General features: G+C 45.1%; 1 protein-coding gene across 2 annotated transcripts in view; it reads left to right on the plus strand.

Annotated features, from left to right (window-relative positions):
* LOC128693193 (irregular chiasm C-roughest protein-like) overlaps positions 1–22,500 on the plus strand; it is a 248,479-nt gene that overhangs the window by 172,983 nt on the left and 52,996 nt on the right. For both annotated transcript variants that reach the window (XM_053782672.2, XM_053782673.2), the window contains exon 5: positions 1–44. This exon is cut by the window's left edge and continues 129 nt beyond it. In XM_053782672.2, coding sequence (XP_053638647.2) covers positions 1–44 — 44 coding nt within the window. The remainder of the gene's footprint in view (positions 45–22,500) is intronic.

Consider the following 22,500-nt stretch of genomic DNA (forward strand, 5'->3'; position numbering starts at 1 on the left):
CTACCCTCAACTACAGCTCACCTCGTGGAGGCATCAGTATGGAGGTAATGGATAACTATGTAATGTGCGATATTGTTGTAAATATGACTTTCAGTAACATTATGTTGCGTATCCTCATTACACAACATTTTCTCAAAATATTTCATACCTTCCCAAATATCTATTAATAATTAAATATCATTTATATATACAATATTTTAACCTCTGTATTCAGTGGATTTCCATGAACGTGTGAATTAAATATTGCTGGTAAGTAATTTACAGGTTTTTCCTAAGACTATAATTATATGACAAAGACGGAAGCTGTGAGAATTTACGAACGTTGCAGCTCTACGTCATGTCGTTGCAGCTCTACGTCATGTCGTTGCAGCTTTACGTCATGTCGTTCCAACTTTACGTCATGTCGTTCCAACTTTACGTCATGTCATCCATACACATTCATCTCACTTAAGAAATTTAACAAATATAACACTAACCTCTTGTACTTCATGTTATGTGATGACATGTAAGTGAGAAGACACAAGCTGTTGTTAACTCTTATAAAATTATTGTTAATTTCATACATTTGACTTACCTTCACGTCGAGAAATCACTGTTGTTGTATTGTTGTTGTTGTAGCTAATTTTCTTACTGTTGATAATCTTGTTGATGTTGTTGTTGCTGTTGCCTTAACGGATGTTCTCGTTGATGCTGTTGATACTCCTGTTGTTACATTTACTGTTGGTAATGTTTTAGTTATTTTCCTGTGGCTACAGAATAATTAACTGAAAATCTTCCCATGGTAATATAACCTTCAAATATCGCGTGAATAATCTTCCTCCAGACTACACACACACCTTCAGATAACTGCAGTTATTATTATTATTATTATAAGTATTTCTTTCATTATATAGTATTATTTAGGATTTGTTTATTATTATTAATTATGATTATTTACCCAATTATCATTGTAAGTAGTGAACACAATGTACTTTCTGACAACACAGTGTAATCTTAATAAATAGTAGCAAATCTGCCCCTGGAATCATACATATGTCAGGAAATCTTACAAACACAGGTGTTGTGACGTGTACACCTGATCGTAGCTTCGTCATCATGATAACTTATGTAGCAATGAGAGAAAATCCAGGAAATAGTAAATGCTTTGAGTATTTCCTTCACTAACTACGAATGCAAGTAATTGTACAATGTATATAAACTATGTACAGAATAACAAGTTAACAAGAAAGAGCCACAGTGAGAATTATGAGCGACTAGACTCGAGGTAAGTCTGCCACTGTTGATCCACAAGTTCCAGACATAACTTCACAACTTTGGTGAGCTTCCTTGTGGTTGGCTGGTTGAGCCGAGCTATTTAGTGTTACAACTGGGCTACACCGTTATACCCTTAACAGCTGGTGGGCAGGGCATGCCTGTGTGGGTGTGTGACATGGGTATGCCACACAGTGTGATAATTATTCGTTTTGAATGCTTTAGAATTGGTCATAATATGTATTTGTACATATTTGGAAGAAATGAAGCGTCAATGCTAAAATGTTAAAATACCATAGTGAAAATAAGAAATTAAACCCCAGTACTTTCTGGAGCTTACACACTTAACTTCAGAGGAATAGGAAGAAAAGGCAAGAGAAACACATTCTGAATGTTAAGCTCTGAAGTGACATCTCACTGACAGATGACAACACCTCACTGACAGATGACAACACCTCACTGACAGATGACAACACCTCACTGACAGATGACAACACCTCAATGACAGATGATAACATCTCACTGACAGATGACAACACCTCACTGACAGATGACAACACCTCACTGACAGATGACAACACCTCACTGACAGATGACAACACCTCACTGACAGATGACAACACCTCACTGACAGATGACAACACCTCAGTGACAGATGATAACATCTCACTGACAGATGACAACACCTCACTGACAGATGACAACACCTCACTGACAGATGACAACACCTCACTGACAGATGACAACACCTCACTGACAGATGACAACACCTCACTGACAGATGACAACACCTCACTGACAGATGACAACACCTCACTGACAGATGACAACACCTCACTGACAGATGACAACACCTCACTGACAGATGACAACACCTCAATGACAGATGACAACACCTCACTGACAGATGACAACACCTCAATGACAGATGATAACATCTCACGCAATCCTGTCTTGCACATATGTTTGTCCAGGATAAAGTCAAATTTTTAGTTTGACAAAGAACACACTGCATTTTCATGAAAAAATATTCCAGACTATAAAATTATCAAGTTTATATACACCAGAACTCAAATTTGAAATATGCTGTAAATCACGATTAAAAATAATAATGATTCAACAAAATATTGTTGAAGCGTAGAATTATAGGGATGAAGTTGTTTGGCATTAGTCCAATCTACACATTTTCCTGCATTCCTTACATGAATAAACAAACTACTGGATTTTTGTCCATTTGATATTACATGTTGCTCAACTCTGGTCTCATGAGATTTGTCTCTTTGACCTAAATATAAGTATGGACAAGACCCCAAATAAGTATGGGCGCTAAGCGGTGAATCTCACACACAGAGCACCAGGTCTCTGATAAGTTTTTTTCATCAAATCTTGCCACATACTAAAATAACATAATACAGGCCTGGTGCTCATAAGTATGGAATTCACTGTTTAAATTCAGCTTGGCACCCATACTTACCTGGAGTCTGGTCATGTGGCTAAAGTAATGTGAACTTTGATGCACAGTGTCCTGTTCTCTTATTGTATTTTTCACTTGGTTTATTTTGCACTTCCTCCCATAAAGTCGGTACCTGATCAGCCGGGCTGTAACAGCCTTTTTGATCAGACCCTCAACCACCTCGAGGCCTGCCCTCAGACCGTGCAACGGGGGCGTTGACCCCTGAAACCCTCTCCAGGTATATCTCCCACTCTGATATGTGTTTATGGGAGCGTACAGATTTGGGACCAGGTCCTCCGAGTATATGTTATCATGTATCTCACTCCTTCCCTCCATTGAGTACATATTCAAGACTTTAAGGTGTTCCAGTAATTTAAATGACTTACTGGCTCTATGCGGGCCGTAAATGATCTCTGTATTTGTACAAACAGGTTGAAGATTGAAACACTGATGCAGCATATGGGAATCTTTATTAAGGAAACGTTTCGCCACACAGTGGCTTCATCAGTCCCATACAAAACAGAATGGTGTAAGGAGAGGAGGAGTTTGAGGTAATCAGTCCCTCAGCCTGGAGTCGATGTGTTCAGTCCATCAGTCTTGTAGAAAGTACAGCATAGGACCGTAGAAGTGGCTTATATACTGTAGTGAGGTGAGGTGAAGCAGGAGGAGGCGGGGTCATATAAGCAACGTCTACGGCCCTATGCTCTACTTTCTACAAGATTGATGGGCTGAACACATCGACTCCAGGCTGAGGGACTGATTACCTCAAACTCCTCCTCTCCTTACACCCTTCTGATTTGTATTGGACTGAAGAAGCTACTGTGTGGCGAAACGTTTCCTCAATAAAAATTTCCATATGTTGCATAAGTGTCTCAATTTTCAACTTGTCGGTTTTTTAAACCATTTATCATATCAAATATGTTTGTTCTCCTTTACCATGACACATTGGTATACCATTTCTACTTAATTAATAATTTTAAATAACATCTTGGAACAGTAAAAATAACATTTGATTAAGAATTTCCCCTAAAATGCGATGTCTGTGTGTATAAGATTCACTCTAAAAATTCACGCGAGCGATTTTAACCTCCCAATTGATTTTCAAAAAGCCGAGAAAGTTGCATCAAGCAGGCATATGGCTGAGAAGAAATATACAGTATACTTCACTGAAATACGCTCCTCAAACATGTTTTCTCTCTTATAATAATGCAACATTGTTGCATATTTTTGACGAACTTTCTATAAAATTCGTCTGGAAGAGTGCCACTTCTGGGAGAAAAATTTGGAGCGCTGCGAGCTGGATTGCGGGAATTTTCTCTTCCATCTAGTGGGCTTAAAAGTGGTGCTCGTGTGTTGGAGACAGCACGAGCTTATGGTCTTACTGAAGACTCAGTTCATGCGGGCAAAAACACTGAGGCAAATGTACGGGGCTTGTGCAGTGAATATCCCAGGTTCTCACCTGCTGATAACAGTAACACATCGATCACAAAACGTAAACAACATGGAAAACTTATTGACTGAATAGCTTGAGCAAAAACTGTGTGATGAGGACGACCTGAAGATTGTGTGATGAGGACGACCTGAAGATTGTGTGATGAGGACGACCTGAAGATTGTGTGATGAGGACGACCTGAAGATTGTGTGATGAGGATGACCTGAAGATTGTGTGATGAGGACGACCTGAAGACTGTGTGATGAGGACGACCTGAAGACTGTGTGATGAGGACGACCTGAAGACTGTGTGATGAGGACGACCTGAAGATTGTGTGATGAGGACGACCTGAAGATTGTGTGATGAGGACGACCTGAAGATTGTGTGATGAGGACGACCTGAAGATTGTGTGATGAGGACGACCTGAAGATTGTGTGATGAGGACGACCTGAAGATTGTGTGATGAGGACGACCTGAAGATTGTGTGATGAGGATGACCTGAAGATTGTGTGATGAGGACGACCTGAAGACTGTGTGATGAGGACGACCTGAAGACTGTGTGATGAGGACGACCTGAAGACTGTGTGATGAGGACGACCTGAAGATTGTGTGATGAGGACGACCTGAAGATTGTGTGATGAGGACGACCTGAAGATTGTGTGATGAGGACGACCTGAAGATTGTGTGATGAGGACGACCTGAAGATTGTGTGATGAGGACGACCTGAAGATTGTGTGATGAGGACGACCTGAAGATTGTGTTATGAGGATGACCGGAAGATTGTGTGATGAGGACGACCTGAAGACTGTGTGATGAGGACGACCTGAAGACTGTGTGATGAGGACGACCTGAAGACTGTGTGATGAGGACGACCTGAAGATTGTGTGATGAGGACGACCTGAAGATTGTGTGATGAGGACGACCTGAAGATTGTGTGATGAGGACGACCTGAAGATTGTGTGATGAGGACGACCTGAAGATTGTGTGATGAGGACGACCTGAAGATTGTGTGATGAGGACGACCTGAAGATTGTGTGATGAGGACGACCTGAAGATTGTGTGATGAGGACGACCTGAAGATTATGTGATGAGGACGACCTGAAGATTGTGTGATGAGGACGACCTGAAGACTGTGTGATGAGGACGACCAGAAGATTGTGTGATGAGGACAACCTGAAGACTATGTGATGAGGACGACCTGAAGGCTGTGTGAAGGAAGACCTGAAGACAGTGTGATGAGGACGACCTGAATACTGTGTGATGAGGACGACCTGAAGACTGTATGATGAGGAAGACCTGAAGACTGTGTGATGAGGACGACCTGAAGACTGTGTGATGAGGACGACCTGAAGACTGTGTGATGAGGACGACCTGAAGACTGTGTGATGAGGACGACCTGAAGACTGTGTGATGAGGACGACCTGAAGACTGTGTGATGAGGACGACCTGAAGACTGTGTGATGAGGACGACCTGAAGACTGTGTGATGAGGACGACCTGAAGACTGTGTGATGAGGACGACCTGAAGACTGTGTGATGAGGACGACCTGAAGACTGTGTGATGAGGACGACCTGAAGACTGTGTGATGAGGACGACCTGAAGACTGTGTGATGAGGACGACCTGAAGACTGTATGATGAGGACGACCTGAAGACTGTATGATGAGGACGACCTGAAGACTGTGTGATGAGGACGACCTGAAGACTGTGTGATGAGGACGACCTGAAGACTGTGTGATGAGGACGACCTGAAGACTGTGTGATGAGGACGACCTGAAGACTGTGTGATGAGGACGACCTGAAGACTGTGTGATGAGGACGACCTGAAGACTGTATGATGAGGACGACCTGAAGACTGTGTGATGAGGAAGACCTGAAGACTGTGTGATGAGGACGACCTGAAGACTGTGTGATGAGGACGACCTGAAGACTGTGTGATGAGGACGACCTGAAGACTGTGTGATGAGGACGACCTGAAGACTGTGTGATGAGGAAGACCTGAAGACTGTGTGATGAGGACGACCTGAAGACTGTGTGATGAGGAGGACTTTAAGATTGTTTTTTTATCTCCTTCTGGTTTCACAACTTCAAATTACATAATAAATTCTGCACTATTAAGTATTGTGTTGATAGTGCTTCAACTGATCACACAGCAGCAAGTAATTTCCGTTGATAAATTAGACACATGTGCAACTCTTGGGTATCTTTATTGAGGAAACGTTTCTCCACACAGTGGCTTCATCAGTCCATACAAAGGAGAATCTTGAAGAACAGGAGGAGAATGAGGTAATCAGTCCCTCAACCTTGAGTCGATGTGGTCAGTCCATCAATCTTGAATAGAATACGGCATACGTGCTGAGAAGGAGCTTATAAACCGTTGGTAGGAGAGGTGCAGCAGTCATAGGTTCAGTCGGTTCTCTGAACCATTCATCTACAAACCTGTCAGACACTGCAACTTCTTGGGATCTTAATACTTGGGAATTCTTCGCTTGCCTAATTCTTGGGCACGACCTACTTCAACATTGAACAAATGTTACACGACCTATGACTTCTGCACCTCTCCTGCCGACGGTTTATAAGCTCCTTCTCAGCACGTATGCCGTATTCTATTCTAGATTGATGGACTGACCACATCGACTCAAGGTTGAGGGACTGATTACCTCATTCTCCTCCTGTTCTTCAAGATTCTCCTTTGTATGGACTGATGAAGCCACTGTGTGGAGAAACGTTTCCTCAATAAAGATACCCAAGAGTTGCACATGTGTCTAATTTATCAACATGTCGGTTCTCTGAACCATTCATCTACAAAGTAATTTCCGTGTTAAATTCCAGGAAATTATTTCTGTGAGTGGTTCGAGCCACAGCAAATGTTCAATGCTGATGAGACAAGTGTCTAGGAAGAAAATGCCAACAAGAGCTTACATCAGACAGCAAGAGAAAAGCGTTCCAGGAGTCAAGGCCGCAAAGGATCGCTTCACTTTGCTTCTTCGTAGTAACATATCAAATGATTTCAAGTGAAAGGTCGTGGTTATTTACCTCTCCAAGACTCATCGTTCTTTGAAAGGAATAGCTAAAACCACCTTGCTAGTAATTTGTAGGTCAAACCACTCGGCATGGATGATAGAAAAAATTACTTACTGACTGGATTAAGCATCACTTTATTCCTTAATTAACAATTTTACTGCCCAGCATTCAAGGTTCTCTTTACTCTTGATAATTCCCCTACTCATCCAGAAGCTTTTTTTTAGATGTGAACCCACATGTAAAAGTTACATTTTTACCTGCAGATATATCTTCAGTACAACCACTCGACTGTGACGTTATTAAATCATTCAAGTATAACTATACACAAAAAGTAATAAAAAAACTAGTCACATCAAAGGACTCTGTCTCCAACTTAGTAGTAACAAACTTTGAGTATAAATTTAACATTTCAGATGCCATCAGCTATCCTAGAAGTGCATGGAATGAAGTGTCTCACTCAATATTTAATGGAGGTTGGGGAAAGTTACTGCCCAGTGTGGTGAATTCTTCCCCTTTTTTTCCCCTCGCTTGAGAGATGGGTGTAGGAAATAGTTCAACTGGTAAGAAGATTACCAGGTGATGATTTTGAAGATATGCAGGAAGATGATGTGAATGATCTCTTAGATGATGATGATGATGATGATGATGATGATGATGATGATGACAGAGTCCAGAGAAAACGTTGGCAGGGCTCAGTGCATAGATAGAAGAGAGTTAAATAACAGAGGAAGACAAAGAAGAACCTGAAGAACAACATTTAACATTGCGACAATACGTGAGCAGCGTCTACTGAAGAGGACCCTGACGAATCTAGAAGCACTGCTCTGACAAAGGGTCTAGAGTAGCTAATAATGCAGGGTAAAAGAAAGCAGAGATCCATTACAGAATTTATCCACACTCCAATAAAACTATCAACTTTAGTACCAGGGCCTCAGCCATCCACCTCAGCTGACAATTAACAACCATCCACCTCAGCTGACAATTAACAACCATCCACCTCAGCTGACAATTAACAACCATCCACCTCAGCTGACAATTAACAACCATCCACCTCAGCCGACAATTAACAACCATCCACCTCAGCCCAGTACAGACACAGTAGTCCTCTCCACTGTCTTCAGAATCATCAACAAACACCAGCAACCACATTATCAGGAGGAGAGTGGTGGAGCACCTGGAACGGAACAAGAGCATAAACGCCAACCAGCACGGATTCATGGATGGGAAATCCTGTGTCACAAACCTTCTGGAGTTTTATGATAAAGTAACAGAAGTAAGACACGAGAGAGAAGAGTGGGCTGATTGCATCTTCTTGGACTGCAAGAAGGCCTTTGACACAGTTCCTCAAAAGAGATTAGTGCAGAAGTTAGAGGATCAGGCGCACATAACAGGAAGGGCACTGCAGTGGATCAGAGAATACCTGACAGGGAGGCAACAACGAGCCATGGTACGTGATGAGGTATCACAGTGGGCACCTGTGACGAATGGGGTCCCACAGGCGTCGGTCCTAGGACCAGTGCTATTTTTGGTATATGTGAACGACATGATGGAAGTGTTAGACTCAGAAGTGTCCCTGTTCGCAGATGATGTGAAGTTAATGAGGAGAATTAAATCAGATGAGGATCAGGCAGGACTTCAAAGAGACCTGGACAGACTGGACACCTGGTCCAGCAACTGGCTTCTCGAATTTAACTCCGCCAAATGCAAAGTCATGAAGATCGGGGAAGGGCACAGAAGACCGTAGACGGAGTATAGGCTAGTTGGTCAAAGACTGCAAACCTCGCTCAAGGAGAAAGATCTTGGGGTGACTATAACACCGAGCATGTCTCTGGAAGCATACATCAACCAGATAACTGCTGCAGCATATGGGACCCTGGCAAACCTGAGAACAGCGTTCCGATACCTTAGTAAGGAATCGTTCAAGACACTGTACACCGTGTACGTCAGGTCCATACTGGAGTATGCAGCACCTGTTTGGAACCCGCACTTGATCAAGCACGCCAAGAAATTAGAGAAAGTGCAAAGGTTTGCAACAAGGTTAGTTCCAGAGCTAAGGGGAATGTCCTACGAAGAAAGGTTAATGGAAATCGGCCTGACGAAACTGGAGGACAGGAGGGTCAGGGGAGACATGATAACGACATACAAAATGCTGCACAGAATAGACAAGGTGGACAAAGACAGGATGTTCCAGGGAGGGGACACAGAAACAAGAGGTCACAAGTGGATGTTGAAGACTGAGATGAGTCAAAGGGATGTTAGGAAGTATTTCTTCAGTCATAGAGTTGTTAGGTGGTGGAATAGCCTAGAAAGTGACGTAGTGGAGGTGGGAACCATACATAGTTTTAAGATGAGATTTGATAAAGCTCATGGAGCAGGGAGACAGAGGACCCAGTAGCAACCAGTGAAGAAGCGGGGCCAGGAGCTAAGACTCGACCCCTGCAACCACAAATAGGTAAGTACAAATAGGTGAGTACACACACACACACACACACACACAAGTGCTGGATGAAATACACAACACCAAAGAAGAGGAAGAGGTGCAGAAGCTGCTAAGTGAACTTGTTACCTCAAAGGCAGTGAGACCAGACAACATCTCTCCGTGGGTCCTGAGAGAGGAAGCAGAGACGCTGTGCGTGCAACTAGCAACAATCTTCAACACATCCATTGAAACTAGGCAACCATCTGAGGTATGGAACACGGCAAATGTAGTCCCAGTTTTTAAGAGAGGAGGAGGACAAGACGCATTACACTATAGACCAGTGTCACTGACATGTATAGTATGCAAAGTCATGGAGAAGATTATCAGGAGAAGAGTGGTGGAGAACCTAGAAAGGAACAAGCTTATAAACGACAACCAGCACGGTTTCAGGGAAGGGAAATCCTGTGTCACAAGCATACTTGAATTTTACGACAAGGTAACAAGTAAGACACGAGAGAGAGGGATGGGTAGATTGCATTTTCTTGGACTGCACTAAGGCCTTCGACACAGTTCCTCACAAGAGATTGGTTCAAAAGCTAGAGGATCAGGTACATATAATGGGAAAGGCACTGCAATGGATAAGAGAATACCTGACAGGGGGGCCACAACGAGTCTTGGTACGTGACGAAATGTCAGAGTGAGCGCCTGTGACGAGCGGAATTTCACAGGGGTCAGTTCTAGGACCTGTGCTGTTTTTGGTATATGTGAACAACATGACGGAAGGGATAGACTCAGAAGTGTCCCTGTTAGCAGATTATGTGAAGTTAATGAGGACAATTAAATCGGATGAGGATTAGGCAGGACTACAAAGGGATCTGGACGGGTCGCAAGCCTGGTCCAGCAACTGGCTCCACGAATTTAACCTCTCCTAATGCTATGTCATGAAGATCGGGGAAGGGCAAAGAATACCGCAGGCAGAGTATAGACTAGGTGGCCAAAGACTGCAAACCTCACTTAAGGAAAAGGATCTTAGGGTAAGTATAATACCGAGGTGCACATCAACCAGGTAACTGCTGCAGCATATGGGCACCTGGCAAACCTAAGAATAGCGTTCCGATATCTCATTAAGGAGTCGTTCAAGACTGTACACCATGTACGTCAGGCCCATATTAGAGTATGCAGTACCAGTTTCGAACCCACACCTGGTCAAGCACGTCAAAAAATTAGAGAATGTGCAAAGGTTTGTCACAAGAATAGTCCCTGAGCTAAGGGGAATGTCCTACGAAGAAAGGTTAAGGGAAATCGACCTGACGACACTGGAGGACAGGAGAGTCAGGGGAGACATGATAACAGCATAAAACTAACGGATAGGAATTGACAAGGTGGACAGATTCAGGATGTTCCAGAAATGGAGCACGGAAACAAGGAGCCACAATTGGAAGTTGAAGACTCAGACGAGTCAGAGGGATGTTACCTAGAGTTTACCTGGAGAGAGTTCCGGGGGTCAACGCCCCCGCGGCCCGGTCTGTGACCAGGCCTCCTGGTGGATCAGACCCTGATCAACCAGGCTGTTGCTGCTGGCTGCACGCAAACCAACGTACGAGCCACAGCCCGGCTGATCAGGAACTGACTTTAGGTGCTTGTCCAGTGCCAGCTTGAAGACTGCCAGGGGTCTGTTGGTAATCCCCCTTATGTGTGCTGGGAGGCAGTTGAACAGTCTCGGGCCCCTGACACTTATTGTATGGTCTCTTAGCGTGCTAGTGACACCCCTGCTTTTCATTGGGGGGATGGTGCATCGTCTGCCAAGTCTTTTGCTTTCGTAGTGACTGATTTTCGTGTGCAAGTTCGGTACTAGTCCCTCTAGGATTTTCCAGGTGTATATAGTCATGTATCTCTCCCTCCTGCGTTCCAGGGAATACAGGTTTAGGAACCTCAAGCGCTCCCAGTAATTGAGGTGTTTTATCTCCGTTATGCGCGCCATGAAAGTTCTCTGTACATTTTCTAGGTCGGCAATTTCACCTGCCTTGAAAGGTGCTGTTAGTGTGCAGCAATATTCCAGCCTAGATAGAACAAGTGACCTGAAGAGTGTCATCATGGGCTTGGCCTCCCTAGTTTTGAAGGTTCTCATTATCCATCCTGTCATTTTTCTAGCAGATGCGATTGATACAATGTTATGGTCCTTGAAGGTGAGATCCTCCGACATGATCACTCCCAGGTCTTTGACGTTGGTGTTTCGCTCTATTTTGTGGCCAGAATTTGTTTTGTACTCTGATGAAGATTTAGTTTCCTCATGTTTACCATATCTGAGTAATTGAAATTTCTCATCGATGAACTTCATATTGTTTTCTGCAGCCCACTGAAAGATTTGGTTGATGTCTGCCTGGAGCCTTGCAGTGTCTGCAATGGAAGACACTGTCATACAGATTCGGGTGTCATCTGCAAAGGAAGACACGGTGCTGTGGCTGACATCCTTGTCTATGTCGGATATGAGGATGAGGAACAAGATGGGAGCGAGTACTGTGCCTTGTGGAACAGAGCTTTTCACCGTAGCTGCCTCGGACTTTACTCTGTTGACGACTACTCTCTGTGTTCTGTTAGTGAGGAAATTATAGATCCATCGGCCGACTTTTCCTGTTATTCCTTTAGCACGCATTTTGTGCGCTATTACGCCATGGTCACACTTGTCGAAGGCTTTTGCAAAGTCTGTATATATTACATCTGCATTCTTTTTGTCTTCTAGTGCATTTAGGACCTTGTCGTAGTGATCCAATAGTTGATACAGACAGGAGCGACCTGTTCTAAACCCATGTTGCCCTGGGTTGTGTAACTGATGGGTTTCTAGATGGGTGGTGATCTTGCTTCTTAGGACCCTTTCAAAGATTTTTATGATATGGGATGTTAGTGCTATTGGTCTGTAGTTCTTTGCTGTTGCTTTACTGCCCCCTTTGTGGAGTGGGGCTATGTCTGTTGTTAGGAAGTATTTCTTCACTCATAGAGTTGTCAGGAAGTGGAATAGTCTGGAATGTGATGTAGTGGTGGTAGGAACCATACATAGTTTTAAGACGAGGTTTGATAAAGCACATGGTGCAGGGAGAGAGCACCTAGTAGCGATCAGTGAGAGGCGAGACCAGGAGCTATGACCGGACCCCTATAATCAAAAGTAGGTGATTACACACACACACACACACATACACACACACACACACACACACACACACACACACACACACACACACACACACACACACACACACGCGCACACACACGCGCACACACACGGTCAGTCAGCAGACGTGGGGACACAAGGCTCCGAGAACTTTAGTGTTTTTAAGTCGTGCAGTAACTGCTAGCAGTAATCAGTGGTAGTGACAACGTCAGTGAACAATCCTACGAGTGATAACCCAAGTTATTAGTTAAAAAAAGTCGAGAGGAAGCCTGAAATCATTAATATTTCAAAGTGTCAAACTGTTAGTGGCTAGTAGGCTTCTGTTGCTACACAGATTCAAATATACCAAGATCCAAGTGAGTGTGGAAGCGGGTGTTCAAGAATTTCGAGAGATTGGATAACAAGTGAAATGTGGGGCACCATACAGTGAGAGTGAAAAAGTTAATAAGCAGAAGTAGAAAGGAAAAATAAAATATATAACAAAGGAAGGTGGCAGTAGGCCTGCTGAAGCAGTGACGTCACAACAGTTGTGTCACATTATACATATAAAGTGTAACACCGAATCTGAAGTGTATTCTATTATAAGTGAAGTGTATTCTATTATAAGTGAAATCACTTGAGGGATGCGGGATGTATGAGCATGTACGGTTATAAACATCACGGGTGAAGAATTTTCAAAATAGTGATAGAAGGTGTGTGTACGACGACTACGTCATCAGCATCTGTCAACTTGTCATCGCATCACTGCCAGCTTAAGTATCACTCACCTGTTGGGGTTGTTGTGGGGTTCTGAATCCTGGCCTTGCGTCACTGTTAGATACTGGTCACTCACTCCTGCAAGTTATTACCAGAATTAGAGCAGAAATAGCATAGATAAGGTGAAGATAGTGTTGACTAATGAGGGGAAGCCTAGTGAGGGGAAGCCTAGTGAGGGGAAGCCTAGTGAGGGGAAGCCTAGTGAGGGGAAGCCTAGTGAGGGGAAGCCTAGTGAGGGTGACGTCAGACACTCCTAGAAGCTGAGACAAGCTAAATTTTACAACCTAATTACTTTCTGTGTTTTATAAGTAGAAGTGATAAGTGCTAGAATCACTGTTGGTAGTTTTAGAAATACGGGTATTACTACTGATATTTATTAGCAGTATGAATACTTAGAAGTGGGGGCACACATACACACACACACATACACACACAGGATTTCATACCTTCCTGTTAACTGACCTGAAATCCCTCCCTCTCTTTCTCTCTCTCTTTCTCTCTCAATTCCTATCTCTCTACCTCTCTTTACCCATCTCTCTGTACCTATCTCTCAGTACCTGTTTCTCTCTCTACCTCTACCTATCTCTCTCCCTCTCTACCTATCTCTCTCACTACCTCTATCTATACCTCTCTCTACCTTTACCTCTCTCTACCTATTCCTCTCTACCTATACCTCTCTCTACCTATCTCTCTCTACCTATATCTCTCACTACCTATCTCTCTCACTACCTATCTCTCCCTTTGCCTATCTCTCTCTCTTCCCTCTCCCAACTCTCCGTTCTCCCATCTCTCCCCTATAACATATCTTCCCTCTAACACCTCCCCTCTCTAATGTCTCTCCCCCTCTAACATCTCTCCCTCTCTCACTATCTCTCCCCTCTCCCATTTCCCATCTTTCTCCCCTCTATCTCCCCCTATCCTCTTTCTCCCCTCTCTCTCTTCCATCTCCCCTCTCTCTCTTCCATCTCCCCTCTCTCTCTTCCATCTCCCCTCTCTCCCCCATTCTCCCCTGTCTCTCCTCCTCTCTCTCCCCTCTCTTTGCCCCTCTCCCCCTCTCTCCTCTCTCTTTCTCTCTCCCCCTCTCTCCTCCCTTTTCCCTTCTCACTCTCTCCCTCTCTCCTACCTTTCCCTTCTCTCTCTTACTCTCTCTCTCTCTCACTCTTTTCTCTAAAAAAAAAAATTATGGGAGGGGGGGACTCGCAGGAGCCAGGGATCAGATGAGAATGGTTCTGGTAGAGAGGAGTGGATGGAGGAGCAGTGGAAAAGGATGGAACAAGAGTGGGAGGGAAAATTAGGAAAGCTTTCTGAAAAAATGGAGACAGCTTTCTGTGAAATTAGAAGAGAGGTTGGAGAAGGAGAAGAAGATTTGGGAGGCACAAGCCGAAACTGCAATAACCAGGATAAGGGTCCTAGAAGATGAGGCAAACAGGCTGAAGCAAATTACATGGGCATTGACCTGAGAAGACACAGCATATGAAGCTGAGAGGCCGAACAGGAAGGAGAGAGATATGAATTATGCTAAGGCCATATCAACCTGCCAAGAAGGGCCAAGGAGGGAACGGGGAGAGCAGCTGGGTGCAGGCGGAGAGGGGGGTAGGTCAAATGCAGAGGCACAAGAATGCTACCAAGAGCAACTGGAAAAAAACAAGGGAGAAAATGACCATGTACAGACAGGAACCAGAGTCACAGAGGGAGAGGCAATGGGAGGAGGAAAGGGCTAAATCAGTGTTTATCCACGGGTTTCAGGAGAGAGAGGAAAGGACACACACTGAAAGACGGCAGGCAGAAAGAAAGGAGATTGAGAACATCATCAAGGAAACAGGTGAAGAAGACATGGACGAGATTGTAAATTTTCAGAGAATAGGGGGGTACTTCAAGGGGAGAAAACGACCGATCAAGCTGATTCTCAGGACAGAAACAGTACGGAACAGGATCCTCCAAGAGAAACCGTGGTTGAAATACTCGGAAAAGTACGTGAGGGTGTTCCTAGACAGAGACAGAACACAAACAGAACGACAGCAGTTGAGGGAGAAGACAAAAAAGCGAAAGGAGCTATGAAAGGAGACAAGGTTGGAACCAGCAGAGGTCAATCAGAGCAGAACAGAGCAGCAAGTGCAAGCACACACAGAACTATCCTTAGAACACCATCCCAACACAAACTACAATCCACACCCACAGCTTCCACCCAACACCCAGCTATAGAATCCCACAGTATGCTACCAGGTCTCCCACCCTCACAGGCCTCCCAAACCACAGTGTTGGAAAGGAAACTGAAGGTATGGTACACAAACGCTGATGGAATAACAAATAAGTGGGAGGAGTGGCATGAAAGAGTCAAAGAGGCATCACCGGACATCATAGCTCTCACAGAAACCGAGCTAACAGGTATGATAACAGATGCCATATTTCCAACAGGATACCAGATCCTGAGGAAAGACAGAGGTAACAGGGGGGGGGAGAGTGGCACTGTTGATCAAAAACCAACGGAATTTTGATGAGCTGGAGAGAGGAGACAGCAGAGAAGCAAGCGATTACAAAACAGAAACACTTCACTCTGGAGGTCCCAAGGTGGTAATTGAAGTGATGCATAACCCACCACAGAACAGCAGGAGGCCAAGGCAAGAGTATGACGAGAGCAATAGTGCGATGCTTGACACACTGGCTGCAGTGGCCAGAAAAGCTCATGCATGCAGGGCAAGGCTCGTGATCATGGGCGACTTTAACCACAAGGAGATCGATTGGGAGAACTTGGAGCCACATGGGGGCCAAGACACATGGAGGGCTAAGATGATGGAGGTGGCACTGGAAAACTTCATGTACCAACACGTAAGGGACACTACAAGACAGAGAGGAGAGGATGAACCAGCAAGGCTGGACTTAGTATTCACCTTGAGTAGTGCAGATATCGAGGACATCACATATGAAAGACCCCTTGGGGCCAGTGACCATGTGGTTTTAGCTTCGAATACACAGTAGAGCTACAAGTGGAGGGAGAAGCAGGAAGGCCAGGACGAATGAAGCCAAACTACAAGAAAGGGGACTACACAGGAATGAGGAACTTCTTGAATGGGGTTCAGTGGGACAGAGAACTGGCAGGGAAGTCAGTTAATGAGATGATGGAATATGTAGCAACAAAATGCAATGAGGCTGAGGAGAGGTTTGTACCTAAGGGTAACAGGATTAATGAAAAAGCTAGGATGAGCCCATGGTTTACCCAAAGGTGCAGGGAGGCAAAAACCAAGTGTGCTAGGGAATGGAAGAAATATAGAAGGCAAAGGACCCAGGAGAATAAGGAGAGCAGTCGTAGAGCCAGAAACGAATATGCACAGATAAGAAGGGAGGCCCAAAGACAATATGAAAATGACATAGCAGCGAAAGCCAAATATGACTCGAAACTGTTGTACAGCCACATCAGGAAGAAAACAACAGCCAAGGACCAGGTAATCAGGCTAAGGAAGGAAGGAGGAGAGACAACAAGAAATGACCGTGAAGTATGTGAGGAACTCAACAAGGGATTCAAAGAAGTGTTCACAGAGGGGACAGAAGGGGCTCCAGAAAGACGGAGAGGTGGGGCACACCACCATGTGCTGGACACAGTGCACACAACCGAGGAAGAAGTGAAGAGGCTTCTGAGTGAGCTAGATACCTCAAAGGCAATGGGGCCAGATAACATCTCCCCATGGGTATTGAGAGAGGGAGCAGAGGCACTATGTGTACCCCTAACAACAATATTCAATATATCTATCGAAACAGAGAAATTGCCTGAGGCATGGAAGACAGCAAATGTAGTCCCAATCTTTAAAAAAGGAGACAGACATGAACCATTAAACTACAGACCAGTGTCACTGACATGTATAGTATGCAAAATCATGGAGAAGATTATCAGGAGAAGAGTGGTGGAACACCTAGAAAGGAATGATCTCATCAACAGCAGACAACATGGTTTCAGAGACGGGAAATCCTGTGTCACAAACCTACTGGAGTTCTATGATATGGTGACAGCAGTAAGACAAGAGAGAGAGGGGTGGGTGGATTGCATATTCTTGGACTGCAAGAAGGCGTTTGACACAGTTCCACACAAGAGATTGGTGCAAAAACTGGAGGACCAAGCAGGGATAACAGGGAAGGCAGTACAATGGATCAGGGAATACTTGTCAGGAAGACAGCAGCGAGTCATGGTACGTGGCGAGGTGTCAGAGTGGGCACCTGTGACCAGCGGGGTCCCACAGGGGTCAGTCCTAGGACCAGTGCTGTTTCTGGTATTTGTGAACGTCATGACTGAAGGAATAGACTCTGAGGTGTCCCTGTTTGCAGATGACGTGAAGTTGATGAGAAGAATTCACTCTATCGAAGACCAGGCAGAACTACAAAGCGATCTGGACAGGCTGCAGACCTGGTCCAGCAATTGGCTCCTGGAGTTCAATCCCACCAAGTGCAAAGTCATGAAGATCAGGGAAGGGCAAAGAAGACCGCAGACGGAGTACAGTTTAGGGGGGCCAGAGACTACAAACTTCACTTAAGGAAAAAGATCTTGGGGTGAGTATAACACCAGGCACATCTCCTGAAGCGCACATCAACCAAATAACTGCTGCAGCATATGGGCGCCTAGCAAACCTCAGAACAGCATTCCGACATCTTAATAAGGAATCGTTCAGGACCCTGTATACCGTGTACGTTAGGCCCATATTGGAGTATGCGGCACGAGTTTGGAACCAACACCTAGCCAAGCCCGTAAAGAAACTAGAGAAAGTGCAAAGGTTTGCAACAAGACTAGTCCCAGAGCTAAGAGGTATGTCCTACGAGGAGAGGTTAAGGGAAATCAACCTGACGACACTGGAGGACAGGAGAGATAGGGGGGACATGATAACGACATACAAATTACTGAGAGGAATTGACAAGGTGGACAAAGACAGGATGTTCCAGAGATTGGACACAGTAACAAGGGGACACAGTTGGAAGTTGAAGAAACAGATGAATTACAGGGATGTTAGGAAGTATTTCTTCAGCCACAGAGTAGTCAGTAAGTGGAATAATTTGGGAAGCGATGTAGTGGAGGCAGGATCCATACATAGCTTTAAGCAGAGGTATGATAAAGCTCACGGTTCAGGAAGAGTGACCTAGTAGCGATCAGTGAAGAGGCGGGGCCAGGAGCTCGGACTCGACCCCCGCAACCTCAACTAGGTGAGTACAGACACACACACACACACACACACACACACACACACACACACACACACACACACACATACACACACACACATACACACACACACACACACACACACACACACACACACACAGCACACACAGAACAGCAAGGGCAAGCACACACACAACTACTCTCAGAACCATACAACCTATCACACCATCCCAACACACCCTACAATCCATACCCACAGCCTCCACCCAACACCAAGCTATAGAACCCCACAGTATGCCACCAGGTCTCCCACCCTCACAGGCCCCCCAAACCACAGTGTTGGAAAGGAAACTGAAGGTATGGTACACAAACGCTGATGGAATAACAAATAAGTGGGAGGAGTGGCAAGAAAGAGTCAAAGAAGCATCACCGGACATCATAGCTCTCACAGAAACCAAGCTTACAGGTATGATAACAGATGCCATCTTTCCAACGGGATACCAAATCCTGAGGAAAGACAGAGGGAACAGGGGGGGTGGAGGAGTGGCGTTGCATATCAAAAATCGCTGGAATTTTGATGAGCTGGAGAGAGAAGATAGCGGAGAAGAAAGTGATTACATAGTGGGAACACTTCACTCTGGAGGTCCCAAGGTGGTAATAGCAGTGATGTATAACCCACCACAGAACAGCAGGAGGCCAAGGCAAGAGTACGACGAGAGCAATAGAGCGATGGTTGACACACTAGCTAGAGTGGCCAGAAGAGCTCATGCATGCAGGGCAAAGCTCCTGATCATGGGTGACTTTAACCACAAGGAGATAGATTGGGAGAACTTGGACCCACATGGGGGCCAAGATACTTGGAGGGCTAAGATGATGGAGGTGGTACTGGAGAACTTCATGTACCAACACGTAAGGGACACTACAAGAGAGAGAGGAGAGGATGAACCAGCAAGGCTGGACTTAGTATTCACCTTCAGTAGTGCAGATATCGAGGACATCACATATGAAAGACCCCTTGGGGCCAGTGACCATGTGGTTGTAAGCTTCGAATACACAGTAGAGCTACAAGTGGAGGGAGAAGCAGGAAGGCCAGGACGAATGAAGCCAAACTACAAGAAAGGGGACTACACAGGAATGAGGAACTACCTGAACGGGGTTCAGTGGGACAGAGAACTGGCAGGGAAACCAGTTAATGAGATGATGGAATATGTAGCAATAAAATGCAAGGAGGCTGAGGAGAGGTTTGTACCCAAGGGTAACAGGAGTAATGAAAAAGCCAGGATGAGCCCATGGTTTACCCAAAGGTGCAGGGAGGCAAAAACCAAGTGTGCTAGGGAATGGAAGAAATATAGAAGGCAAAGGACCCAGGAGAATAAGGAGAACAGTCGTAGAGCCAGAAATGAATATGCACAGATAAGAAGGGAGGCCCAAAGACAATATGAAAATGACATAGCAGCGAAAGCCAAATCTGACCCGAAACTGTTGTACAGCCACATCAGGAGGAAAACAACAGTCAAGGACCAGGTAATCAGGCTAAGGAAGGAAGGAGGAGAGACAACAGGAAATGACCGGGAAGTATGTGAAGAACTCAACAAGAGATTCAAAGAAGTGTTCACAGAGGAGACAGAAGGGACTCCAGAAAGACGGAGAGGTGGGGCACACCACCATGTGCTGGACACAGTGCACACAACCGAGGAAGAAGTGAAGAGGCTTCTGAGTGAGCTAGATACCTCAAAGGCAATGGGGCCAGATAACATCTCCCCATGGGTATTGAGAGAGGGAGCAGAGGCGCTATGTGTACCCCTAACAACAATATTCAATACATCTATCGAAACAGGGAGATTGCCTGAGGCATGGAAGACAGCAAATGTAGTCCCAATCTTTAAAAAAGGAGACAGACATGAAGCATTAAACTACAGACCAGTGTCACTGACATGTATAGTATGCAAAATCATGGAGAAGATTATCAGGAGAAGAGTGGTGGAACACCTAGAAAGGAATGATCTCATCAACAGCAGCCAGCATGGTTTCAGGGACGGGAAATCCTGTGTCACAAACCTACTGGAGTTCTATGACATGGTGACAGCAGTAAGACAAGAGAGAGAGGGGTGGGTGGATTGCATTTTCTTGGACTGCAAGAAGGCGTTTGACACAGTTCCACACAAGAGATTGGTGCAAAAACTGGAGGACCAAGCAGGGATAACAGGGAAGGCACTACAATGGATCAGGGAATACTTGTCAGGAAGACAGCAGCGAGTCATGGTACGTGGCGAGGTGTCAGAGTGGGCACCTGTGACCAGCGGGGTCCCGCAGGGGTCAGTCCTAGGACCAGTGCTGTTTCTGGTATTTGTGAACGACATGACGGAAGGAATAGACTCTGAGGTGTCCCTGTTTGCAGATGACGTGAAGTTGATGAGAAGAATACACTCGATCGAAGACCAGGCAGAACTACAAAGGGATCTGGACAGGCTGCAGAACTGGTCCAGCAATTGGCTCCTGGAGTTCAATCCCACCAAGTGCAAAGTCATGAAGATTGGGGAAGGGCAAAGAAGGCCGCAAACGGAGTACAGTCTAGGGGGTCAGAGACTACAAACCTCACTCAAGGAAAAAGATCTTGGGGTGAGTATAACACCAGGCACATCTCCTGAAGCGCACATCAACCAAATAACTGCTGCAGCATATGGGCGCCTAGCAAACCTCGGAACAGCATTCCGACATCTTAATAAGGAATCGTTCAGGACCCTGTACACCGTATACGTTAGGCCCATATTGGAGTATGCGGCACCAGTTTGGAACCCACACCTAGCCAAGCACGTAAAGAAACTAGAGAAAGTGCAAAGGTTTGCAACAAGACTAGTCCCAGAGCTAAGAGGTATGTCCTACGAGGAGAGGTTAAGGGAAATCAACCTGACGACACTGGAGGACAGGAGAGATAGGGGGGACATGATAACGACATACAAAATACTGAGAGGAATTGACAAGGTGGACAAAAACAGGATGTTCCAGAGATTGGACACAGTAACAAGGGGACACAGTTGGAAGCTAAAGACACAGATGAATCACAGGGATGTTAGGAAGTATTTCTTCAGCCACAGAGTAGTCAGTAAGTGGAATAGTTTGGGAAGCGATGTAGTGGAGGCAGGATCCATACATAGCTTTAAGCAGAGGTACGATAAAGCTCACGGCTCAGGGAGAGTGACCTAGTAGCGATCAGTGAAGAGGCGGGGCCAGGAGCTCGGACTCGACCCCCGCAACCTCAACTAGGTGAGTACAACTAGGTGAGTACACACACACACACACACACACACACACACACGCACATACACACACACATACACACAGGACGTACATCGAGCTGGATCTACACCAGGACGTCACATCGACCTGGACAATCTACAGTGCTACAGCTGCACTACAAGTACTGTATCACCTATGAGTGGTTGTTTGGGTGTGGGGTTCCAGGTTCCAATTAACCGCCAAGCTGAATGTGAATGGTCTATCTCTCATAGCACGATAAAGAATAGGCACTCAAGTATTCAATAAGGTTTAGCAAATGGTAATCCATTGAACAAGGCGATTAACTCACTATAAGCAGGTCGAGCATAGGCAACACTGTAGGGGTGGGAGTGGAAATAAATGGTATAAAATACCGACACAATGAAAATATAAACACAAATGCAGTATAATGTGATCCTTTATTGACAACGTTTCACCCACACAGTGGGCTTTTTCAAGTCACACACGGATCTACCTGGGGTTGGAAGGTACGAGAGTATTTATAGTCATGTTCAGAATGTTGAGGTCAGGTGGAGAATGCTGCATCTGATGATCTAGCGGGTGGGGTTATAGAGTCTTGGGTAG

Source organism: Cherax quadricarinatus, chromosome 28 (assembly GCF_038502225.1).
Source record: "Cherax quadricarinatus isolate ZL_2023a chromosome 28, ASM3850222v1, whole genome shotgun sequence".
NCBI lineage: Eukaryota > Metazoa > Arthropoda > Malacostraca > Decapoda > Parastacidae > Cherax > Cherax quadricarinatus.